The 19,040-nt window shown below is 45.2% G+C and overlaps 1 protein-coding gene across 4 annotated transcripts in view; it reads left to right on the top strand.

Moving 5' to 3' along the window:
* Positions 1 to 1,627: 1,627 nt before the first annotated feature.
* gsk3ba (glycogen synthase kinase 3 beta, genome duplicate a) overlaps positions 1,628 to 19,040 on the top strand; it is a 29,866-nt gene continuing 12,453 nt past the window's right edge. For 2 of the 4 annotated variants that reach the window (XM_072396921.1, XM_072396919.1), the window contains exons 1-3: positions 1,628 to 2,484; positions 9,302 to 9,495; positions 16,117 to 16,200. In XM_072396921.1, the coding sequence (XP_072253022.1) occupies positions 2,397 to 2,484; positions 9,302 to 9,495; positions 16,117 to 16,200 (366 nt within the window). In that variant the 5' untranslated portion in view covers positions 1,628 to 2,396. The remainder of the gene's footprint in view (positions 2,485 to 9,301; positions 9,496 to 16,116; positions 16,201 to 19,040) is intronic. The other 2 variants (XM_072396922.1, XM_072396920.1) reach the window with 1 other exon arrangement.

The following is a 19,040-nucleotide window of genomic DNA, read 5'->3' as shown; positions in this document are numbered from 1 at the left end:
TTGCTGGGGGAGGTGAAGAGAAAACAGTCTTGCATTACTTCTGCTCAGCTGCCTGTTTTTTAAATCTATTCAGCATGTGCACTGTTGAGGGGCAGCCTTGGAGAAACTCCTTTTGATACGAAACACACAAAAAAGGTATAAATAGATCCCATAAAAGACAGGCCGCCAGCCCTCTGATCACCGTGAGGGAGGAAAGACTTGCCTGTGAAGCTGAGTTACCTGCATGCTGTGTGAGATAAGCGATGCTGTGGTGCTGGGGGGAGGGGGAGGGGGGGGGGGGCAGTCACTTACACCTCAACAAACATTTGTGCATCTATTCCATCATGCAAATCATAAAATAAGTCACATTGGAGCATGTGCAACAAGGGCTACTGTACACAGGCCAGAGGAACACATGGCACCACTTTAATGATATTTAATGTGTCACGGATCAGTTACAACCTGTGAATAATTTAGATTTTATGGTTACAAGTTGATGGACAGTTCTGTTGGCTAATCTGGACCAATATCCATTATCAGCTTTTGAAGTGTTTCTAAATCACTTGAAATTCACACAGTGAGTAAAAATGATCAGCAAATGTGAAGAACACATCGATACTCTAAAACGATTGTTCATAATAGTCATGTTTGTATGTATATATGTATATATATATATATATATAAACATGGCTACAAGTGAAATGTGCAGGTTTATTATCTTCATGCAATACAACAATTGCTCTTACAAAAGGTCCATAGCAATAAAAAGAAATTAGATAAGAGTCGAATAATTCATGAATAAAAAAAAAATTAATGAATGAAAAAAAATTAATACAAGAACAAATTGTCTGAATACAGTGTATGCATAATGGAAAAAGGAAAAAAAATCAAGGTAGTAAGAGGACTGAAACATGATAATAGTCATAAATGACTATTATCTATGACTATTATGATCATAAATAGCAGTACTTTAAATGAAAACAGAACATGTACAATACATTTTCATCTTCATTGATTTAAAATATTTAGAGTGGAACTGTGAAAAAGTGTTGAAATGTAAAACGTATGGTGTGGTAAAGGTTCTGAAATGATCCTGGATAAAGAGCAATGCTGTCACACGTGCACGCCCTTAATTAAAAATACCGAGCAATTCAACACGAATTAACCGTATGTGCCAGAGGGCCGCGTGAAAAAGTGTGGCGAGAGGAGATAAAGGATAGGTTTTTTTGTGACTAACATAGCAACAGTGTTGCATGACCACCGGTGCTCTGTGACAGCTGGGGCATTTTGAACTGACAGCCTGATTTTGGAGCTCCATTGGTTGACGAAGTCATCAATCCTGAGAGCAGCTCCGCCCGTTGTCCCCGCCGCGGCACGGGAAAAAGCCTTTGAAGTCGCGAAGGCGGTGCCGAGCGAGTACTGCCATGTGGTGCTGAAACGCTGCGTTCTTATTGGACCACACGAATTTGGGCAACGCCCATTTTTGAAGGATACAATCTCTGATTGGATGAATAGGCCACCCCAGATTCAACGTATGCGTGTTCTCTGTTTTCCTATTCTCTTCTATGGGTTACGTCAGCAGCGTGAACTCCTTGCCATGACGGTGGAGGGATCCATGGCACCATTTACGGAAAAAGCGTACCAAACATGCGCAGCGACAAAGACTGAGAGCCCGAAACCTATGGGGAAGGAATAAAAAAAAAGACGTTCAGTATCGTCGCACTCTGTACCTTAAGACCAATATTTTCTGAGTAACTCGTTGCTCCTGGGCTTTGGTACAGACGCCGAAACTTGACGACGGCGAAGCCGCAATTAGTGTCAGCATAAAGCCAGCGAATTCGTAGAAGAAGACGGTGGTAACTGGCAGATTTTCCGTTGGACGGTCTGTAGGCTAGGGTATAGCGAGGGAGCCGCCATGGCAGTCGGATCATTGAGCCTCCACATCGGGATATGAAGAGGAACTGCATGTGTCCCAAATCGACAAGAAAACGCCACATTTACCTTTGATCCGCGGTGGATCAACGTCTGAACTAACACGTCCTCATCTTTGTGGAATTCATCCAGACAGAAATCGCAATTGGTTTTAAACGAGGGGGCCACTGGGAGAGGCCAGATTCATGACTATTTTAGTCGGAGACGTGTCTTCTGAGGCCCGTTGAGAGAAAACCTGGAATATAAAGAGGAAACGATGCTCTGATTGAACGTCGATGAGAAAGAAAGGGTAGTTTATTAGGTCTTACAAAGTAGTGTGAGGGATAGTGGGATAAAAGGGTCGCTTTTTGTCTGCCCTTTCTGTTAATCACAGTAATATTCATTTGCTGTCATCCTTTTTTGGATGAGAAAGTTCGGCGAATCGATCAGCCCTGCCGTTTAGAGAGTAACAGCATCCGTGTCGAGAGAATCAAAGGGATTGGATCATGTCGGGTCGGCCCAGGACCACATCCTTCGCAGAGAGCTGCAAACCAGTGCCGCAGCCCTCTGCTTTCGGCAGCATGAAAGTCAGCAGTAAGTACACCTCTGTAATTCTAGAGTAGCTTTTTTTTTTTTTTTCATCCTCCCCACCCACCCGCCTGCATGAACCAAGCCTTCTGTCGGGCCACCTTTGCTCGCTAAATGTCTTCTCGTTAACCAGCCCGAGAATGTGTCAAGCTAGCACAGCGTTAGCTCCGAATAGCTCGGCCCTGTCACACGTCTGTGTCGCAGACAGAGATTGGATGGTGCTGAGCGGCACGCACCGCTGCTGCCTCCGGTGTGAGCGCACATCGCTGCACTCTGACGCGCCGCCCCAGGGCCGGTCAGCCAAGCAGGCCGCGCCGGGCCGGGGCCAGGGCCGGGGCCAGAGGAAGACGGTGCTGGCACCGTCCCAAGTCTAAAACCTAGCCCACCCCTGTTACCGCAGATCCGGTCTGACTATTGGCCATTTCAATGTAGATTAGATCTCACAGCGACATTACTACACAGCACCAATCATATGCGTAATGGGGTTAAAGGATGGGGCCGGTCTATTACGCAAGAGTCGAAGCGGAAGGTGCGTTCGTAGTTGACTCGGGCGAAACTGTCGCGGCCCTCGAAAGGACTGATTTTTTTTTTTTTTTTTTACCTGTCCTATTTCCGTGGGGCCGTGTCGAAATTAGACGTGGCGACGGGTAGAGCAGCGTCACGCCGACTGTCCTAATGCCCATGAAGTTACGGTGGCTGCGGAGATGAAGCCACGCGACTGACTTGGCCTGTCAGCTAAGCTCGGGGAGTCTGCTCAGCTCCGTACACTTCTGTCAGATTACATTTTTTTCCTATATGGCATGTCTGCGACTCTTTCAGAAGAACGACAAAAGCTCACTCACCCTATGCATGCTTCGAAACCAATTTATTTTACAGTATTTGATAAATACATGGGTGCTACAGGTTCCCTATTCGATTTAGTCACATGTAAATCTATTTCTGATGTGAACTACTATGGTTTAAAAAAAAAACCTGCATTACACTTGCATGACGTATGTTGGAGTTTACCAGACTGAATTAAAAAAAAAAATTCTAGCTGAGACACCGACATTCTAGATGTGCAGGATGGAGACTGCTCAGGAATGTGGATTGAGCTGTAGGACTGATGTGATCAGGATGTGTGTCAGTAGGGTGAGGCTCTCTCCACTGGGCCTTGGCAGAAACCGCTGGACCGTGACACATAGGCAAAGATTAAGTCCAGTCCCAAGCCCTATACCTGTTCTACCTGTTATACATGGCGTGGGTGTATGTGTATAAACTGGCATATCCACAGTGCTCACAATTTGTTTGGTGACATATCCATCCACTATCAGCTAAGTCTAAATAAGTCTGCAATATAGAAGCAAAAATATGGCGTTTTTTTTTTTTTTATTCTCAGTGCCATGAAATGATATTCCAGCTTTTAAAGATGTATCGCAGCTCAAATGCATTTTCGCAACTGGCGTTGATTCTGCGTCAATGTGTAGATAATCAAGGACATTTTGAAGGGTTTGATTTATTTATTTTTTGATGAGAAGTCGTCTCGATCAAAAGGTGCTGGGAAATGGTTCTGTTTAAGAGTAAAGCAAAGGCTGGTTGGGCTCGTGCTTCCATGGAGTCAGTCCAGGGGAAAGGTTGCGGACATCTGCGCTCTCACGCTGGAGTGGAAGCAGAAGGCTCATTTGCGTCCTGAGCAGAGGTGGTGGTGTAATAAACAGAGTTTGAAGATGCAAGAAACTAAACCACACACAAGTAAATGGGGAAAAATGTCTCAAAGTACTTTCTTTTAGACATTTTCACACTGAAATTACAGAGACGTGTTCCGAAGAACGTGAATTTCCGCCACATTTTTGGCAGAGTTGAGGTGGAGATAACCCGGACAGCTACTTCCTTTCACTGCGCCTGGAAAGTGACTGAATGAGACGGCGTGTGATTGCTGCAGGTAATCCTCTGCAGGATTACAGATGTGTGTGTGTGTGTGTGCCGGTCGGAGTAGCACTTTTCTGCTGACATTTGCGCTACTTTCCACTTCAGCAGCTTGGATGCGTCCAAATACTCGAGGTGTCATATCGGAACACAAAAATCGTTGCGGATGGGTTGGGACCCTCCTCTTCTGTTGCCGACGTGCTTTGAACAAAACAAGATGCTCCTCCGGAGTATTTCCTGTTCTTGTGAAGCAAAGATGCAAAAGGCAGCTGCGGACCAAACGAATTTCCCTTTTTTTCTTCCTTTTTTGGAACAATCAATTGGCCCCCAAAAAATCCCCCCTTGAATAATTGCGATAGTTTTTTTTCTGGTAAAAATCGTTCATTTCCCAGTAACAAGTGACTCAAGAAACCTGTTTTTTTTTTTTCTTTAAAATCTAAAATTAGATTTATCATTCAGAGGCATTATGTGCTGCATACGTCAGCCGTATCATGACTGAACTTTGAACTGAATTAGTAGAAAACAACATGTGTCAAATCCTGAGAATCTACCTCCTTGTCATCGACCATTACCTTGACTTCTCCCATCCCACCACCCAAGCACACGTTCTTCTGGCCATGTGTGGGAATAACTTGGCTTGATGATCCTCAGCAGCTGTAGCTTGTGTGTATGATCAGGGACAGAATGCTTTTCCCCCTCCAGCGCAGGCAGATGGAAACGCACGTATACATTTACACACCCACACCAGCACTCTTAGGTTTTGTTTTTTTGGGGGTGAGGCAGCTGGCCAAGAACAATGAGCAGCTTGTTTTGCATTTCAAAGCTGTTCTTCTCTCTTCCCCTTTCCTCCTCGTCCTTTTATGCGTCTCGCTCACATTTTACAAGTGATGGCGGAACAAAATGAACTAATTACACTCTGATTCCTAATGAATCCTTCCTACTGGGAAGGGAAGAGCCACCAGAATCGGTGAGAAACGGGAGGATGATCCGTCTGTGGGGTGTCGTCGGTGTGGTGGCAGGACTGAGCGGCCACGGCTCCGCAGGCTGTGCACCACTCTATCTAAAATCAATGCACCCACATGGTTTCTTTTCAAAAACCCCGTCTCCTTCTCTGTTGCTCGGCCAAGTTAGCTGTGCGACAGTGCTGACATTCCTGGAACTGGATGTTCCAGTAATGCAGCGAACTGCGAACCAGTTGTGGAAGACTCAGGGCCGCAATCCAGGCCCGGAACCGACGGGGCGGTGGTTACCTAATGGTTGGAGAAGCGAGACACTGGGGCGGCAGCGGGTGGGAAGAGCGAAGAAGCAGCACTTGCTGCTCATCCGCACAATTTCGATGCCCTTAACCTCCGGATGTCGTCGACTGAAGGGAGACACGCTTCAGTCCAGTGTGAAAGAAGGCTTCTGTCATAAGGCAAGGCAGACTTAGGCAGAAGTCTCTACCTCACGTTAACGAGGTAAATGATCTGGGGTCGCTTCGGTTGGTCGGGTCAAGGTTCAGCATGGTTAAATACCCATTTAAAGCAAGAAAGAAAGAGGTCAGCTGACTACCTGAACACACTGAATGATCAGGGTTGTCCATCAATAGATTTCTGTATAGATTTTTTATTTTTTTTTCTTCCCTAATGGCACGGGCCAATGTTTTCACACACAGATTGTGTGAGTCCTGAAATGAATCCCACTGAGAGCTTCTGGGATGTGCTGGAGAAGACTTACTGAGAGCCTCTGGGATGTGAAGACTTAACTCAGTGGTCATCGTGAAATCCGAGGCTGGTGGAAAATTCCTTGAAATGTTGTGTTTGCATCATAAACGGTGCGAATGAATTTGTGATTCATTTTACTAGTAAACTTGAAATTCGTCACTCTTGAACTGACTCAAAGATGCACCTGCTTTTTTTTTTTTTTTTTTTTGTGATCGGTTGCAAAAAAGATGCCCATCTCCACTTGTATCCTGCACCCGCTCAGCTGTCGCTCTACTTTGCCCCCTTTGTTCACACGTGCTGGCTGCGGCCTGAGCCAGCCTGGTGACCTGAATCGACTATTGATGTCCCCGCCTAAAAGTCTGCAACGGCCGTCTCTCTTGTGCCCGAGTTTTGCAGCTGAGTTTTGCTACATGGGGCCGTGAATTCGTGCTCTGGTTTAACACGTTACTTGATTTCTGCATCTGGATTTGAATCTCTTTTGTTTCTCTGTTTTCGCTCTTGGGCGTTTGATTTTCTGGTGATTCTCACAAGGGAGAATTTAGTAGAATTAAAAGAACGATTGTAGCTCGGAAGAACAGGCCTGTCGTTTGGCATGTCAAGTGCAGCTAATCCTCGGTTTGTTGGTCCTAACTGTGAAAAGGTCACATAGCAGTTGATGCAGGAAAGTCTGTGGGAAGATTTGGAGATATTTCGAGTGACCTTTTTTTTTTTCTTGGAAAAAGGTGTTGGAAAGGTCAGGATGGAGGCTTCTAATCAGTCAGTGAAAAACGTTAAAAGGAAAAAAGGCCGTTTGAGATGCGCTCGAATCGCTTGGTCATCCATTATTCAATCCAGGGTGGGATCTCACTGCGAGCTTCATACGTTGTCTGTGTGTTTGAGAGAGAGAGAGAGAGCACAGACTTTTTTTCTCACGGTTTGAGGAAGTGCAGAGGCGTCATAGAGAAGGCCCTACTGGAATATGTAGGCAGATTTCTCTTGAAACACACACAAACACACACACGCAGTCTATTCTTCTTGTCCCAGTGTCTGTCTTCAGTCATTATTTGTAGACTCTGTGAGAGAGAGAGAGAGAGGTTCTCTCAGTTGCTTAGACCCCCTCGCTGCTTTTTTCCCAGTTCTTTTTTTAAATTTTTCGTTACACGCACGTCCAGAATAAGCTGGTCATACACACACAAACTCTCCCCTCATCTGTGAATATGTGTCCATTCAGCCACTCCATCTGGTAAAATCAATAATCCTGCTGGAAAGTAACCTCAATTAGCCAATTAGACTTGAAGTTGACCTGTAAACCTCCACGCTATCAATTAAAAATGTTGCTTTGTTATCGCTTCTTTCTGGTTGAATGAATTCAACACACACTTGGTTAAGAAGCAGCAGAGCCTGATCCAAACGTGTGTGTGTGTTGGCCGGCATCATCAGCCAATACTGACCGATCACAGGTTATCAGGCGCCTCTGATCCTTTCATCGGACGTGACTTTGTACACACTGAGCTGTTGACACACGTGTATGCTGCTGATTATCAAAGAAAGCAGTTTTGGATGTATTAGATGGATTCAGTTTCTTCTGCTGGATCAAAACCAAGCTTCCTCCGGTTAATTAATGAAGGACTTTGGGGATTTTGTAGATTTCCTCGGACAGGTCGTGTGGTAATGTAGGGGTTAATTGAAGGCAATAAGGAATGATGTTTTCATTGCCTGTGTAACGCACTTGCAGCTGGCTGTCCTTTTAACTGCCAGCTAATGTGGACTTTAGCCCTGGAAGCCACTCCAGAGAGGTGGAAGCGGTCAGGGGCAACAGGAGAGAACTAATGAACTTGTACCCTCCTTCATAGGATATGCTGAAACTTCTCTGAAGCGTGACGAACACTTCCCCAGAAATGGAACGTCACGTTTCGGCGACGCAGACCATCCCAGTGGACCTTTGTCCACCTCGTTGGTGTTTGCACTGCTTCACTCAACTGTAACAACCCTGCGGAATAAAAAATACCGGAGGCTGGAATAGTTTCTGGATTGCACTTAACGCCAACTATTGGTCTCGACGCCATCTTCACGATCATATTTCCTCTTCTCTGTAAAACAACCGGCCCGTTTAGGCTTCGTTTATTCGCCTCTCAGCAGCAAAAAGTTATCAGTTGTCAATCAGAATTGGTTTTCTCTAAATACTCTCCCCTCGGTTGTTCATACTTAATGTTTTCACCCTCCCGTAGCTTCCCCCACTGATGCTCGCCAACTGTTTGATGGGAAATGAAGCGGCTGAGTAGAGACACGTCCCCCTGTGTGTTTTTGTTTCAGGCGTTGCAACAAGTTCTGCTGTCGTGGTGTCTTTTGGCTCCGGTAGACCTTTTTTTACAAGCATTTCACAGCACGTAAACATGCCCGCGTCTCTACGGTAACGCTGTGGCGGTTTCATCATCCTCATCTCCTGCCGCTGCTCGGGCTCGTAGCTGATCTGCAAAGCTCAGCCTGCAGTCGTTTAGAAGTAAACGGTAAATTTAGAAACAAAATCGGATGCTTTTGCACAGTTGTACAGGGCATGCACATTCTCCTTAGTTTTATGTATTTTTTTACTGTGAGACGAGTTCTTCTCATTACCCAGAAGTGGGCTGCAGGACGAGAGAATCAGCATTTTGTTCACGGCATGCCGAGCCCTGCTCTGTTCACACATCAGTCGGACGCTGGCTGGACTCTGCACTGGGCAGCTGGCAGGGTAAAGGTCGCTTTCTCACACACACTTCCTACCTTCCTTATCTGGAAAACGTCAGCGCTGGTTCGCGTGACGACACGGCGCGTCAGACACTTGCGTTTGGCATTAGCGATGAACCAGTTTTCTGAGCCCATTTGTGCTTTTTGTTTTTAATACTTATCTCGTGATGCCTTAACCCGTCTGTCCCGAATGAAATCATTCATGTAGTTTTTCTTTTGATTGCCCATAAATACAGTCGTTTAAAACCAAACAAAGAAGAAAATTGCGTTTACAGTCTATCCAAAAGTAGGGAATCCGATCTCTGACAATAAGGTGCTCCCAAGGTCTTGGATTGAGGGATTTGAAAAGAAAGATTTTTTTTCTTTTTTCAACAGCAACAAAAAAAGTAAAAGTAAAGGACAATGTCCTAAACGTCTCCTTTGACGATGTGTGTATATACTTTTCTTCTCCCGACTCTGAGGAAAAAAACTCTGTTCTGACAGCCTGTGTGTCTCTTTGTGTCTCTCTGTAGGAGATAAAGATGGCAGCAAGGTAACAACAGTTGTGGCCACTCCGGGTCAAGGCCCCGACCGGCCACAGGAAGTGAGCTACACGGACACTAAGGTCATCGGCAACGGCTCTTTCGGCGTCGTCTACCAAGCTAAACTCTGCGACTCCGGAGAACTAGTAGCCATCAAGAAGGTCCTGCAAGACAAGAGATTTAAGGTAACAAATGCCTCTCGGGCGCATTGTTTAAACACAAAAGGACACCGGCAGGGGTGGATGGCTAAATGATGACTGACGCACACAAACATGCCCTCATACAGACCAAACGGGAGATTTTGCCACGTTAACTGTGCCACGAGTAACTGTGAATGAGATGTGAACGCAGCGATCTTTCACACGAACAGGCGGATCAGAGGAGCTGCAAAACAAGACCAAACAAAGGGAAAATCTGACACTTCCTTCCACACACTCCTCCTTTTAATGCGCGTGTTTTTTTTCTCCCAAACAACCGGCAACTGATTGATTGCTCGAGTCATCCGTCGGGTTTAGTTCGGTTGCCACCGGGACGTCACGTTTCTTTCCAAGTAAAGCGCCGCTGGAATCCTCCTCTGGTGCTTTGAATAGATCTGACGGAAGGCTTGCAGAGGCAGTCGGTGTGTTTTACACGAGCGTTCCAGCCAGGGAGCCAACGCTGGTTTTGCTCATACTGGGAGGGGTGATGATGTCATGCTGAAGAAGTCTGGTTATGCATTACCCCCCCCCATGTACATGATAAATACAAATATCCTTTACTTTTAACTTTTGCTTTGTGGTAGAAAATGAACAGATTTGGATAAATGAGCATTTTGATGCTTTTTTTTTTTTCCCACCATCTAAATCACTGTATCGGTTTGAAGGTGTGATGGTCGTGAAGGCCCCTAAACAGCAGCTGTTGGGAGGTTCTGAACAAATTCAACTGTTGTGAAACTTTTTTTTGAGCCTACAGTGAGTTGATTTTGTGGCGACGCTGTCATGGTTTTATTTTTTTTCCCTCAACACAACACAACACGGGACAACCTTCCTGCTGTACTGTAGGGATAAAAGCCAGAGCAAAGATTGTCATGAAGGTCACTCCCATAGTTAGATCTGTCTTATTTGTATACTCCACGCTCCAGTTGGTTGTATTTATCACACGGTCCTTTGTTCCAGTCCATTTTCATCCTGTGTTTTGTAATGAAGACCAGCCGCATTTGATCTAAAATCTACTTAAACCAATTAATAGCCCTTTTTTGACTGAAGCAGTTCCAGTCCTGGTTCAGAGCCAGTGCCTAAGCTCCAACCGATTCTTTCACTGACAACCTTACGGCTCTTATCCAAGAAAACACATTTCAGAGCTGTTCCAGTTTTAGTTTTTTTTTTTTTTTTGCTGGTCTGGATGAGAGGGAGCCATTGATGTCCGGGGTTGGGAAAGGCGTTCTGGAGCGTTGCTGTGCAGCTTTACACATCCGTGTTGTGTATATATAGGTTTATATATGGTGGTCACACCTTTACCTGGTGCAGGAATTATCACAACGTCTGGCGGCTTCTGCCAGAGAGAGGAACACATCAACATGACATGAACGGGCCTCGAAATACGAAGGCAGCTCATCATAATGTGTTCGAGGTCATTAGGGCATGCTCCTTATATCCTTCTTTGTATTTTGACATGTTGTTAATGTGCTGTCGAAGGCTAAACGAGGCACTGGGGCGGGGATAGATTTTGGGTGCGAGGGAGCAAGGCCCTTAAACTAATGCAGCTAAATGCACTTTATTTAAAATGTTCTTTTTCTGCTGCGACTTGTTAAAATGTCCGCTGTGATAATGGCCTGTTAATATCGGTGCTGTGGGCTATGTTGCTCCATTAGTGTTACAGAATGTACTGCGTTACTGATGTACTTCAAGCCCATGGAAGGAAATGAATGAATACAGCTATTAAATGAGGCAAAAAATAAATCTGAAATGTATCTGACAGGGCGTTACCCAGATTTAAAATCATTAGAGCTGGTCTTTTTTTTATTGGTTATTATTAGAGGACCTTCACCGGTCGACTCACAACCTGTAGCTCCATTTTTCCCACGAGAGTCGCTGGAATTAAGTTGGAGCCTGCAGCACTTTCGCCCACCTGGTTGGGGCTAAATGCTCGGGCAGCTCAGAGCCCTGGTTTTTAACCTTTCCGAGGTTCGGCGGCGTTTTCCAGTTCGTACTAGTGCTTCTTCGCTTTCTGAAACAAGACAAATGATGTCACTGAATGGTGTGTGTGTGTGTGTGGGGGGGGGGGGGGGTCGACCATCTGCCACCAAATTCACAGGGGCAACACACACTCCTTGTGACTCTGCGTGCAGACTCTAATGAAGTCATATCCTGCTCTTCCTCTTTGCCTGCGATTAGCATGAGGCACCAGCAGGTTGCATCTTTAAACAGCTCAGTGATCAGCTGAAGATCACATGCTGCGATATATTGTACGGTTTCCTCTTGGAGGCAGACCCTCTGCCGCGGATGTCTCCCACTCGCCACGTCCCCTTTTCTTTGCTCAGCCCTGTGAACAGCTTGTGAGGGGGAAAAATGAGGTAAATGAGAGCTAAGACTCTTCACATGACAGCAAGCGTGCGCGATTAAGTGTGCACACCCGGTTACAACACCTGCTTTCTGTTTCTTTCCTCCTCCTGTTCCCCCCCCCGTCCGCTGATTTGTGCAGTGAGCCTGGGTCGACCAAACCGTGCTCGCCCAGCACGTGCAAGTGCTTTATTTTCCTCTCACTGACATGCACACGAGTCAAACAGGGTAATCATGTGAACAGGCTGTGCATTAGGCTGCAGCAGACGAGTGTGTGAGAGACCATCTTGGTGGGCTTTCAGTCTGCTTGTGGTGCATTATGAGGTAGGGCAGTCTCCATTCCCATCTGAGGGATCACGTATCAGCCTATTGGAAAATGGATGCTCGCATCAGAACGTTCACTCGGAGTGAGAGCGCGTCTGGTGGCAGCTGCTCTTAGGCAACAGCGGTAAACGATAAGGCCGGCAGCACGCTGCGTTTTTCTCATTGGCAACAAATCCCATTAAAGAATGAAGTTGATCGACTGATGAAGCATCTCAAACCTGATCAATCCCACATCAAAGCCTTGGTGCGATTTTTATATTTGAATGAACCAAAAGGACGTCACTGAACCTTGCTGTTGAACTGGGTGACATGTTTCTACGCTACAGAGCAGAAAGATGCGGGGTTATTTTGAGTAAGCCCCACATGCGCTGCCCTACTGCTGTAAATAGTCTGTTCATTAATGTGCAGCTCGAGTAATTTGAACGGTTCCCAGTAAATACATTAACCATTGCATTGTTTCATCGACATTTGATTTGAACTACAGTGCACTGTTTTTTTTATGTATTATCCAACTTATTTGTGAGCTTTTAAAAAAAAATTCTTTATATCGTCAGTGAGCACGACTGACTAAAAACCTGTAGTTGTCCAAAAAAACAGTAACATATGTATCAATACGTGTTCCTCAGTGGAAATGCCAGTTGGCTTGTGATCGTTACCCTGTTAAAAGAAAAGAATTATGGGCCGGCATTATCCTCCTCCAGTGTTTGATTTGAACTGAAAACTCCCAGGACCATAATAGCGCCACTGTCGTGCTTCACAATGTGCACGGTTCACACATTTTTCCCAAGAAGCTGATATTTGCCTTTGTGTTCATGAGCAAACTGTAGTTTTTCCTCTAATGTTCCTTTAGATTAACCAAAGCATTTAGTCCCCCCCCCCCCCGTGCAGGTCAAATTGATTTAATCTTTTTCTAATTGCAGACACGTACACTAAAATAATACGAATTTAAAGTCCAGCTGTTTGCGGAGATGTGGCAGGAATATCTACAAATGCATCCTGTATAAATGAACTCCCTGAACAGTGTCCATTCGATCAGTGACTGACATGCTGACATTTTCCACCCATAAAAGCTTGATAAAGTGACCTAATTTGGCAGAGGGCAGTAAACATCCAACACGGAGAGAATAAAAAGGCTGGATTTATGGTGACTACATATCCCATGAATGTTCCTTTTAGGTTGCCAGCCTTGAGCATTCTTAACGGTAACAAACCCCATGAATCGTAGTTTTTTGGGCTGTTTTTACACATTGCTGGTCCGCTGTTTTTGTGGGCTTCACAGAGTACAGCCGTGTACAGTCGGTTGAATCCTTAAGCAGAGCGGGCCACGTGTTTGTGTTGGTCTCTGCTCTGAATCTTTCTGGAGCTGGATGGGGTTTTGTGTGGTGTTACACATCAGCAGCACAAAGTGCTCAGGTGGAGCATTTTCTCTTGGATTTTTGCTCCATCTGTCTGCTTTTGTCTCGTTGGGTCTCTGCTGGCCGCGCTGCTGAGACGCTGGCGGCGAACAGGTCAGCAGGAAGGACTGCGGTATGAGAGGAGCTGGGCAGCGCTTTGCTCAACAGCCTGCCTGCTCCTCCTCCATATGCTGCCATCTCCGGCACACCCTCCAACACTCCAGTGCGAGAAGAAGAGGGCGTTGCCTGCGGCGCACGGTGCTTCGATGGCTGCTCTGTGACCTATGCGCAGTGATGTCACTTTACGGTGTGGTGGCTGTGTGTCTGTGTGTTGGTCATAGCTGTGGAGAGAGTGAAAAAGCAGGGGGAGGACGGTTTGGACCATTTGCCTCTGCCTGTAAGTGAATTAGGCTGAGGGTGTCGTTTATACCAGGCTGCCGAGCTACAAGATGCTCCGCGGAGCTGCTGCTGAGGAGGAAGTCTTGTCTGGTGGACAAATGACAAATGACTCTGTTGAATAAAGGAATACAAATTGTATTCCTTATTAAGGACAGCATCCCCCTCCACCCGTCGGCATTGGTCCTTACCCATACAATAAGGGACTGCATTATTCTCTCCTTCAGACTGCGAGCCAGCACTACAGTTCACCATTTTGACAGTTCAGCCAGGTGCCTCGTCAGCTATAAACCTAAAGTTTTACTGATCCGACTGGCCAAATGTGAATATTCAGTTTCTTTTTCTTCTGCTATTTAACTGAAAAGCGTTTCCTTTCAGGCCGTGGTCACACAGAGGCATTATATTGGAATTGAATGACATTTTATTGATTGGATTTTCTCAGGCCAGCACACAATGGCAAAATTCTTTGCCATTTAAGCACATTTATCACTCCGCCTAATACGGATTTGAAAATACTTTACAAGTCCTTTTTTCCCCCCGATGCGCTACTGTTAGAGGCTGAATTAGCTTCCGTTTATGACCTCCAAAGGCAAAGAATTGCATCACATCCTCACATTTACCAAAGGATAACACAATGAATGCATTTCTAACTAACCAGTCATCTCAAACGGTGAATAAAATCAAGTTGAGTTACTCCGTAATGAAAATAACTGGTAATTATTGCCCTCTCTGACCAGTCTAAATAGTTTTAAATGAGTAGAACGATGAAACGATTTGAATCATGTCGGCTTTAAATAGCCATGTCGGCAAAACTCAAACATGTTCTTTTAAAACCACAACTTTCTGTATTAGATGTCGTTGTGATTTTAGTCACCACTGTCCAATGTGGTCGCATTTTAACAGCTGCCAAATTGAGTCATGTGCAGCGTGCTTTTACACCAAATCAGTCGGTGCATCAGGTCTGTGATAAGCCAGTGTTCTCCACTGTATGCTTTGTCCAGGTTTAATGGTTGATGATATTTCAGCCAGCTACTTAATGAAGTAATCATGTTAACTGTTATCCAGGGAATCGCTTATTTAGCCCGTGAACTGACTTTTTTTTCAGTGGGAAGGCACACCAGAATTTCTCAAAAACCGTAAGCTAAAAGCTGCGTATATGAAGACTATATTTATTCTTTATGTTCTGAAGAATTTGGTGTCTGAATGTAAATGTGCCCACTGAGAACAAACACCTAAAACCTTGTCAGCTGGCAGATGAGAACATTTGAATAAAAACAACCTCCAGCCACCTGTATTCTGACCACCTGCCTTTTTATTCATTTTTTTCTTCCTACTCTGGGGTCCGCCCTCTGTAACGGTCACATAAGCCCTTTAAATCCAGTCACTACAAAAGTCCTGTGATTAAGAAGCGAAGGGAGGGGAAATGGAGAGGAAATCTGAGCTATAATGGATTCTTTTAATTTTTTTCAAAGTTTCGTCTAATGCAGGAATTCCTGACCACTCTCGAGAAAGTCTAAATGAAAGTTCGCCACTTTCTGCATGGACAACACTGTGCGTGATTCTAGATTGGATTCTCTGTCAAGGCTCAGAGCTCACATGCTGCTCGAGTGACCAATTAAACTATCGTTGCAGAAACCCTTTTATCTTTACATATTGCATTTGGAAGTGTTTCTGCTGACTTGCTAACCATCTCCTGATTCCCAAGGGCCATGTTCTTTCGATATTAGTGGCTTTTAATGGTAATAGGAAACATGCCACACGGTGTAATGGTGTCATAAAGGAATGAACAGCCCATTTATCTGTTTAGTACCATTCCTTTGCTGCTACCTCATCCATTTTTCTCAAACTGGCATGCTGGCTTGTGACAGGGACGTGGAAGTCAATGACATTGTTGTTGAACTCGATGACAAATGGAAAGTGTGTTTTCTGTCCTAAGACACAGTGATGTGCAGCTTTCTTTAAGGGCTCTTTTGTGAGGGTTCAGCGCAGCTATAAACTGTTGCCCCTGTAAAGGTAAATGATTTTAAAAGGAGCTGTCCTTCAGAGCGATGTAGGCCTTTCAGAATCTCTATAAGGTCCATAGACTGACTCAGAGCATGTCTAATGCTTCAATGTAATGTGTCTAATGTCGTGTTTTTTTGTCGTTGTTGCACAGAACCGTGAGCTGCAGATCATGAGGAAGTTGGACCACTGCAACATCGTCCGCCTGCGCTACTTCTTCTACTCCAGTGGAGACAAGGTCAGTTAGATGAACACGTTTGCTCCAAGAAACGTGTGTAATGGTGAGAAACTTGATTGAAATTTACGCTCTTCTTACCGTTGATTTGTGTGCGGGGGGGAAAAAAATGAACAAACTACATATTTCTTTGAGAGAATTTGTAGTGTTTGGTTGGTAAGGAGCCACATTGCTTCTGTTCGTAAGCTTGGAGCGACCTCATCGCATTACGGCACGTCACGGGTAAGCAGGAAGTGGCTCACACATGTGAGGTGGTGCAACACAGATGGGCTCCGTCAGGTCTTTTTTTTTTTCCGTCTGTAATTAATTAACGAGGTTGGTTGGTCTCAATCATTTAATGAGCTGTGATGGACAGCTTACGGGTTGTCCGATTGCTCATAAGCGACCAGTTTCATTCATTTTACCCAAGGCCCACTGTCAGTGTCAGTGCTTTATTCTAACCTCCATTTTTCAAGACTTGCATGTTGTAACATTAAAATATTTGTTTGTTTTTTCTCTGCCACTATCAGCTCAGTAATTTAGTTTTTACCTATAATGGCCCCAGTACGCAGTTTCTGAACTTATTATCGTCTTCAGTGTCCTGATCCATTTTGTTTTTGATGTTTCAGTGAAAAACTGCTCATGTGGCAGGAAAGTAAAGACTAAATGGACAGTGAAAAGCTTTTTTTTTCTTTTTTTCTCTGTGACAGATCACTTAATGTCAGGCATTTAGATTTAAGAGGGAGTGATGCATCCACGACAAAGCAGAGAGGAGAAAAATTCCTGTCCGTAACATTAAGCTCTGCCGTGGCACATTTCTTCATTGAGAGACAAAGGCGATGGCACCATTTCCACCTGTTTGACAGGTTTGTTCAAACAGAAGTGCAGCACTGGGCTACCTTCCGGCTCGCCACTGTTTGGCACGTTGCCAGATCTGGTGTCATAACGTCGATCCGGCCAATCTGGGATGAAAATCACGGTCGACCGCAACACTTTCTCTACGTTTTGGGAGTGCCGTCATCAAGTGAGCACTAAAAGAATAGGACGTTTATCACTGCTGGGCTAAATTTAGGAAGACCTGTAATAGTTTCCGTACATTAGCTTTTCATTATATTCTATTCTGACGATCACCGCATGTTGTTCCAGGTGAGGACATGTGAAACCACACATAAAGAAATCCTTTTTCCCATCATAGAAAACAGCTTTTTGAGCATTTGACCAACTGCTCTTGCTAATCGAGACATACCTGTGACTTTACCTGTAATCGTAACGGAGATAATGTACTTTATTGAGCCTCAATATAAAATCCTATCACCTCCCAAGTGGCACACCTCTGGTTCGCAGTATTTCAAGAAGTAACTCATTGATCTGTGGACGAGAATGCGGCGTGATTTACCGGACTTGATGGAATTAATTGTTTTTTTTTTTGTTTTTTTTTGTTTTAGTCAGTGAAATAACTTTGCTTCCATCCAGTCAAAGTGAATCTCTTGTTGTGTATGAGTCTTTTTCCTGTTTGAAGTTTCTGTGCCTTTCAGCCGCCTCATCGCTCAACTTATCCCTGTTTGATAAGTACACGAGTGCGTACTGTACACCGCGGCAGGAAAGTCACTCCCTTTGGGTTGCTATCCGTCTCTGTCGACCATTGAAGTTCCCCAGGAGACTACAAGGCTGGACTATATCATTCAGTGAGCCGACAAACAGGCCCGCCGAGGTCTGCTTGTCAAATATAGACACACATGGACTTGGCACACATGCTGTCGGGACTATACCCATGACGCTGCAGTTAGGAATGCTCCACTGTTGCACGGCTACTGAAGCCAAGGAAAGCTGTTGAGGATTATGGACGTGGGGGGTTTTTGATGTGGATTGGTAGAAGGAGAGTGAACTGAAAGATGGTGAGGGGGCATCAATTTGCAAGAGCAGGGGGCGATGGTTAATTATAGATCTACTTGAGCCCTCCCAACTGTGCTGTAAGCTCCACCTTTTCCCCTCCCCTTGCCTCTAGCCATGTGCCCACTGACCTCTGGGAATCACCGCTAATTCTTGGTATACTGACTCATGGGGAGGTATCGACTTATCTCAGAACCCGGCCAACACCTTCCAGTTTGAATTTCTGCAATCACTATTTGTCGCTTCGATACAGCACAAGTTTCCTTTACCTTTACGCCTTTTTAAATCTCCTCTGATGTGTAGCCTTTCATGTACTTAACTTATTTCATGTGCTCCCTTCCACCCCCCCGCCCCCCCCCTCATTGTGTCACTGAGCTAATTATGGAGACTGGCACTGTGTTGTTGGTATGGGGATTTACCACCCATAGAGGCTAGAGCGAGAAAATAAGAGAAGGAAGGCTGGTGAAGTAGGTGAAAGGTCAGAGGTGAGCGGATGGATGGAGCGTTTCAGAGAACTTGATGGTCTTTAAAAAGAAGATGCTGATAAAGAGATATGATACGGCCACGTCAGGAGTGTGGGTGCTGGGCTTGTCCCGACGTGAGATGCAGCTGAGACAGGCGAGGGCTGTAGCTGCTGTAGCTGTCATCATGTGCACAGGTAGTCTTACACAACTACTGCCTTGTGGCGAGGCCTGTGGCACACCGTGTGCTTTTGCTTTTACCCTTTAACCTCTTGTATAATACTTTGATTAGAAAAAAAAGAAAAGGGGACACTGTTCCAAAGTGTGTGGGCAGGTAAGCAAATAAGACTGACTTTTACCTCTTCGACATACGAGAGAGTGCATAAGACATTCAGCCGGCAGAGTTGCCCTCTGCTGTGCAGTTTAGCCGCTCCCCCGCGATATTTGCACTCGCATGTGCACTATTTCAGTCACATAAGTCGACGGGAGATGAGGAGATATTGCCACAGCGTT

Source organism: Leuresthes tenuis, unplaced genomic scaffold (genome assembly GCF_036924035.1).
Source record: "Leuresthes tenuis unplaced genomic scaffold, fLeuTen1.0.hap1 SCAF_12, whole genome shotgun sequence".
Classification (NCBI taxonomy): domain Eukaryota; kingdom Metazoa; phylum Chordata; class Actinopteri; order Atheriniformes; family Atherinopsidae; genus Leuresthes; species Leuresthes tenuis.
Note: the sequence above shows the minus strand (reverse complement) of the source record. Positions and strands in the feature narration are given on the sequence as shown.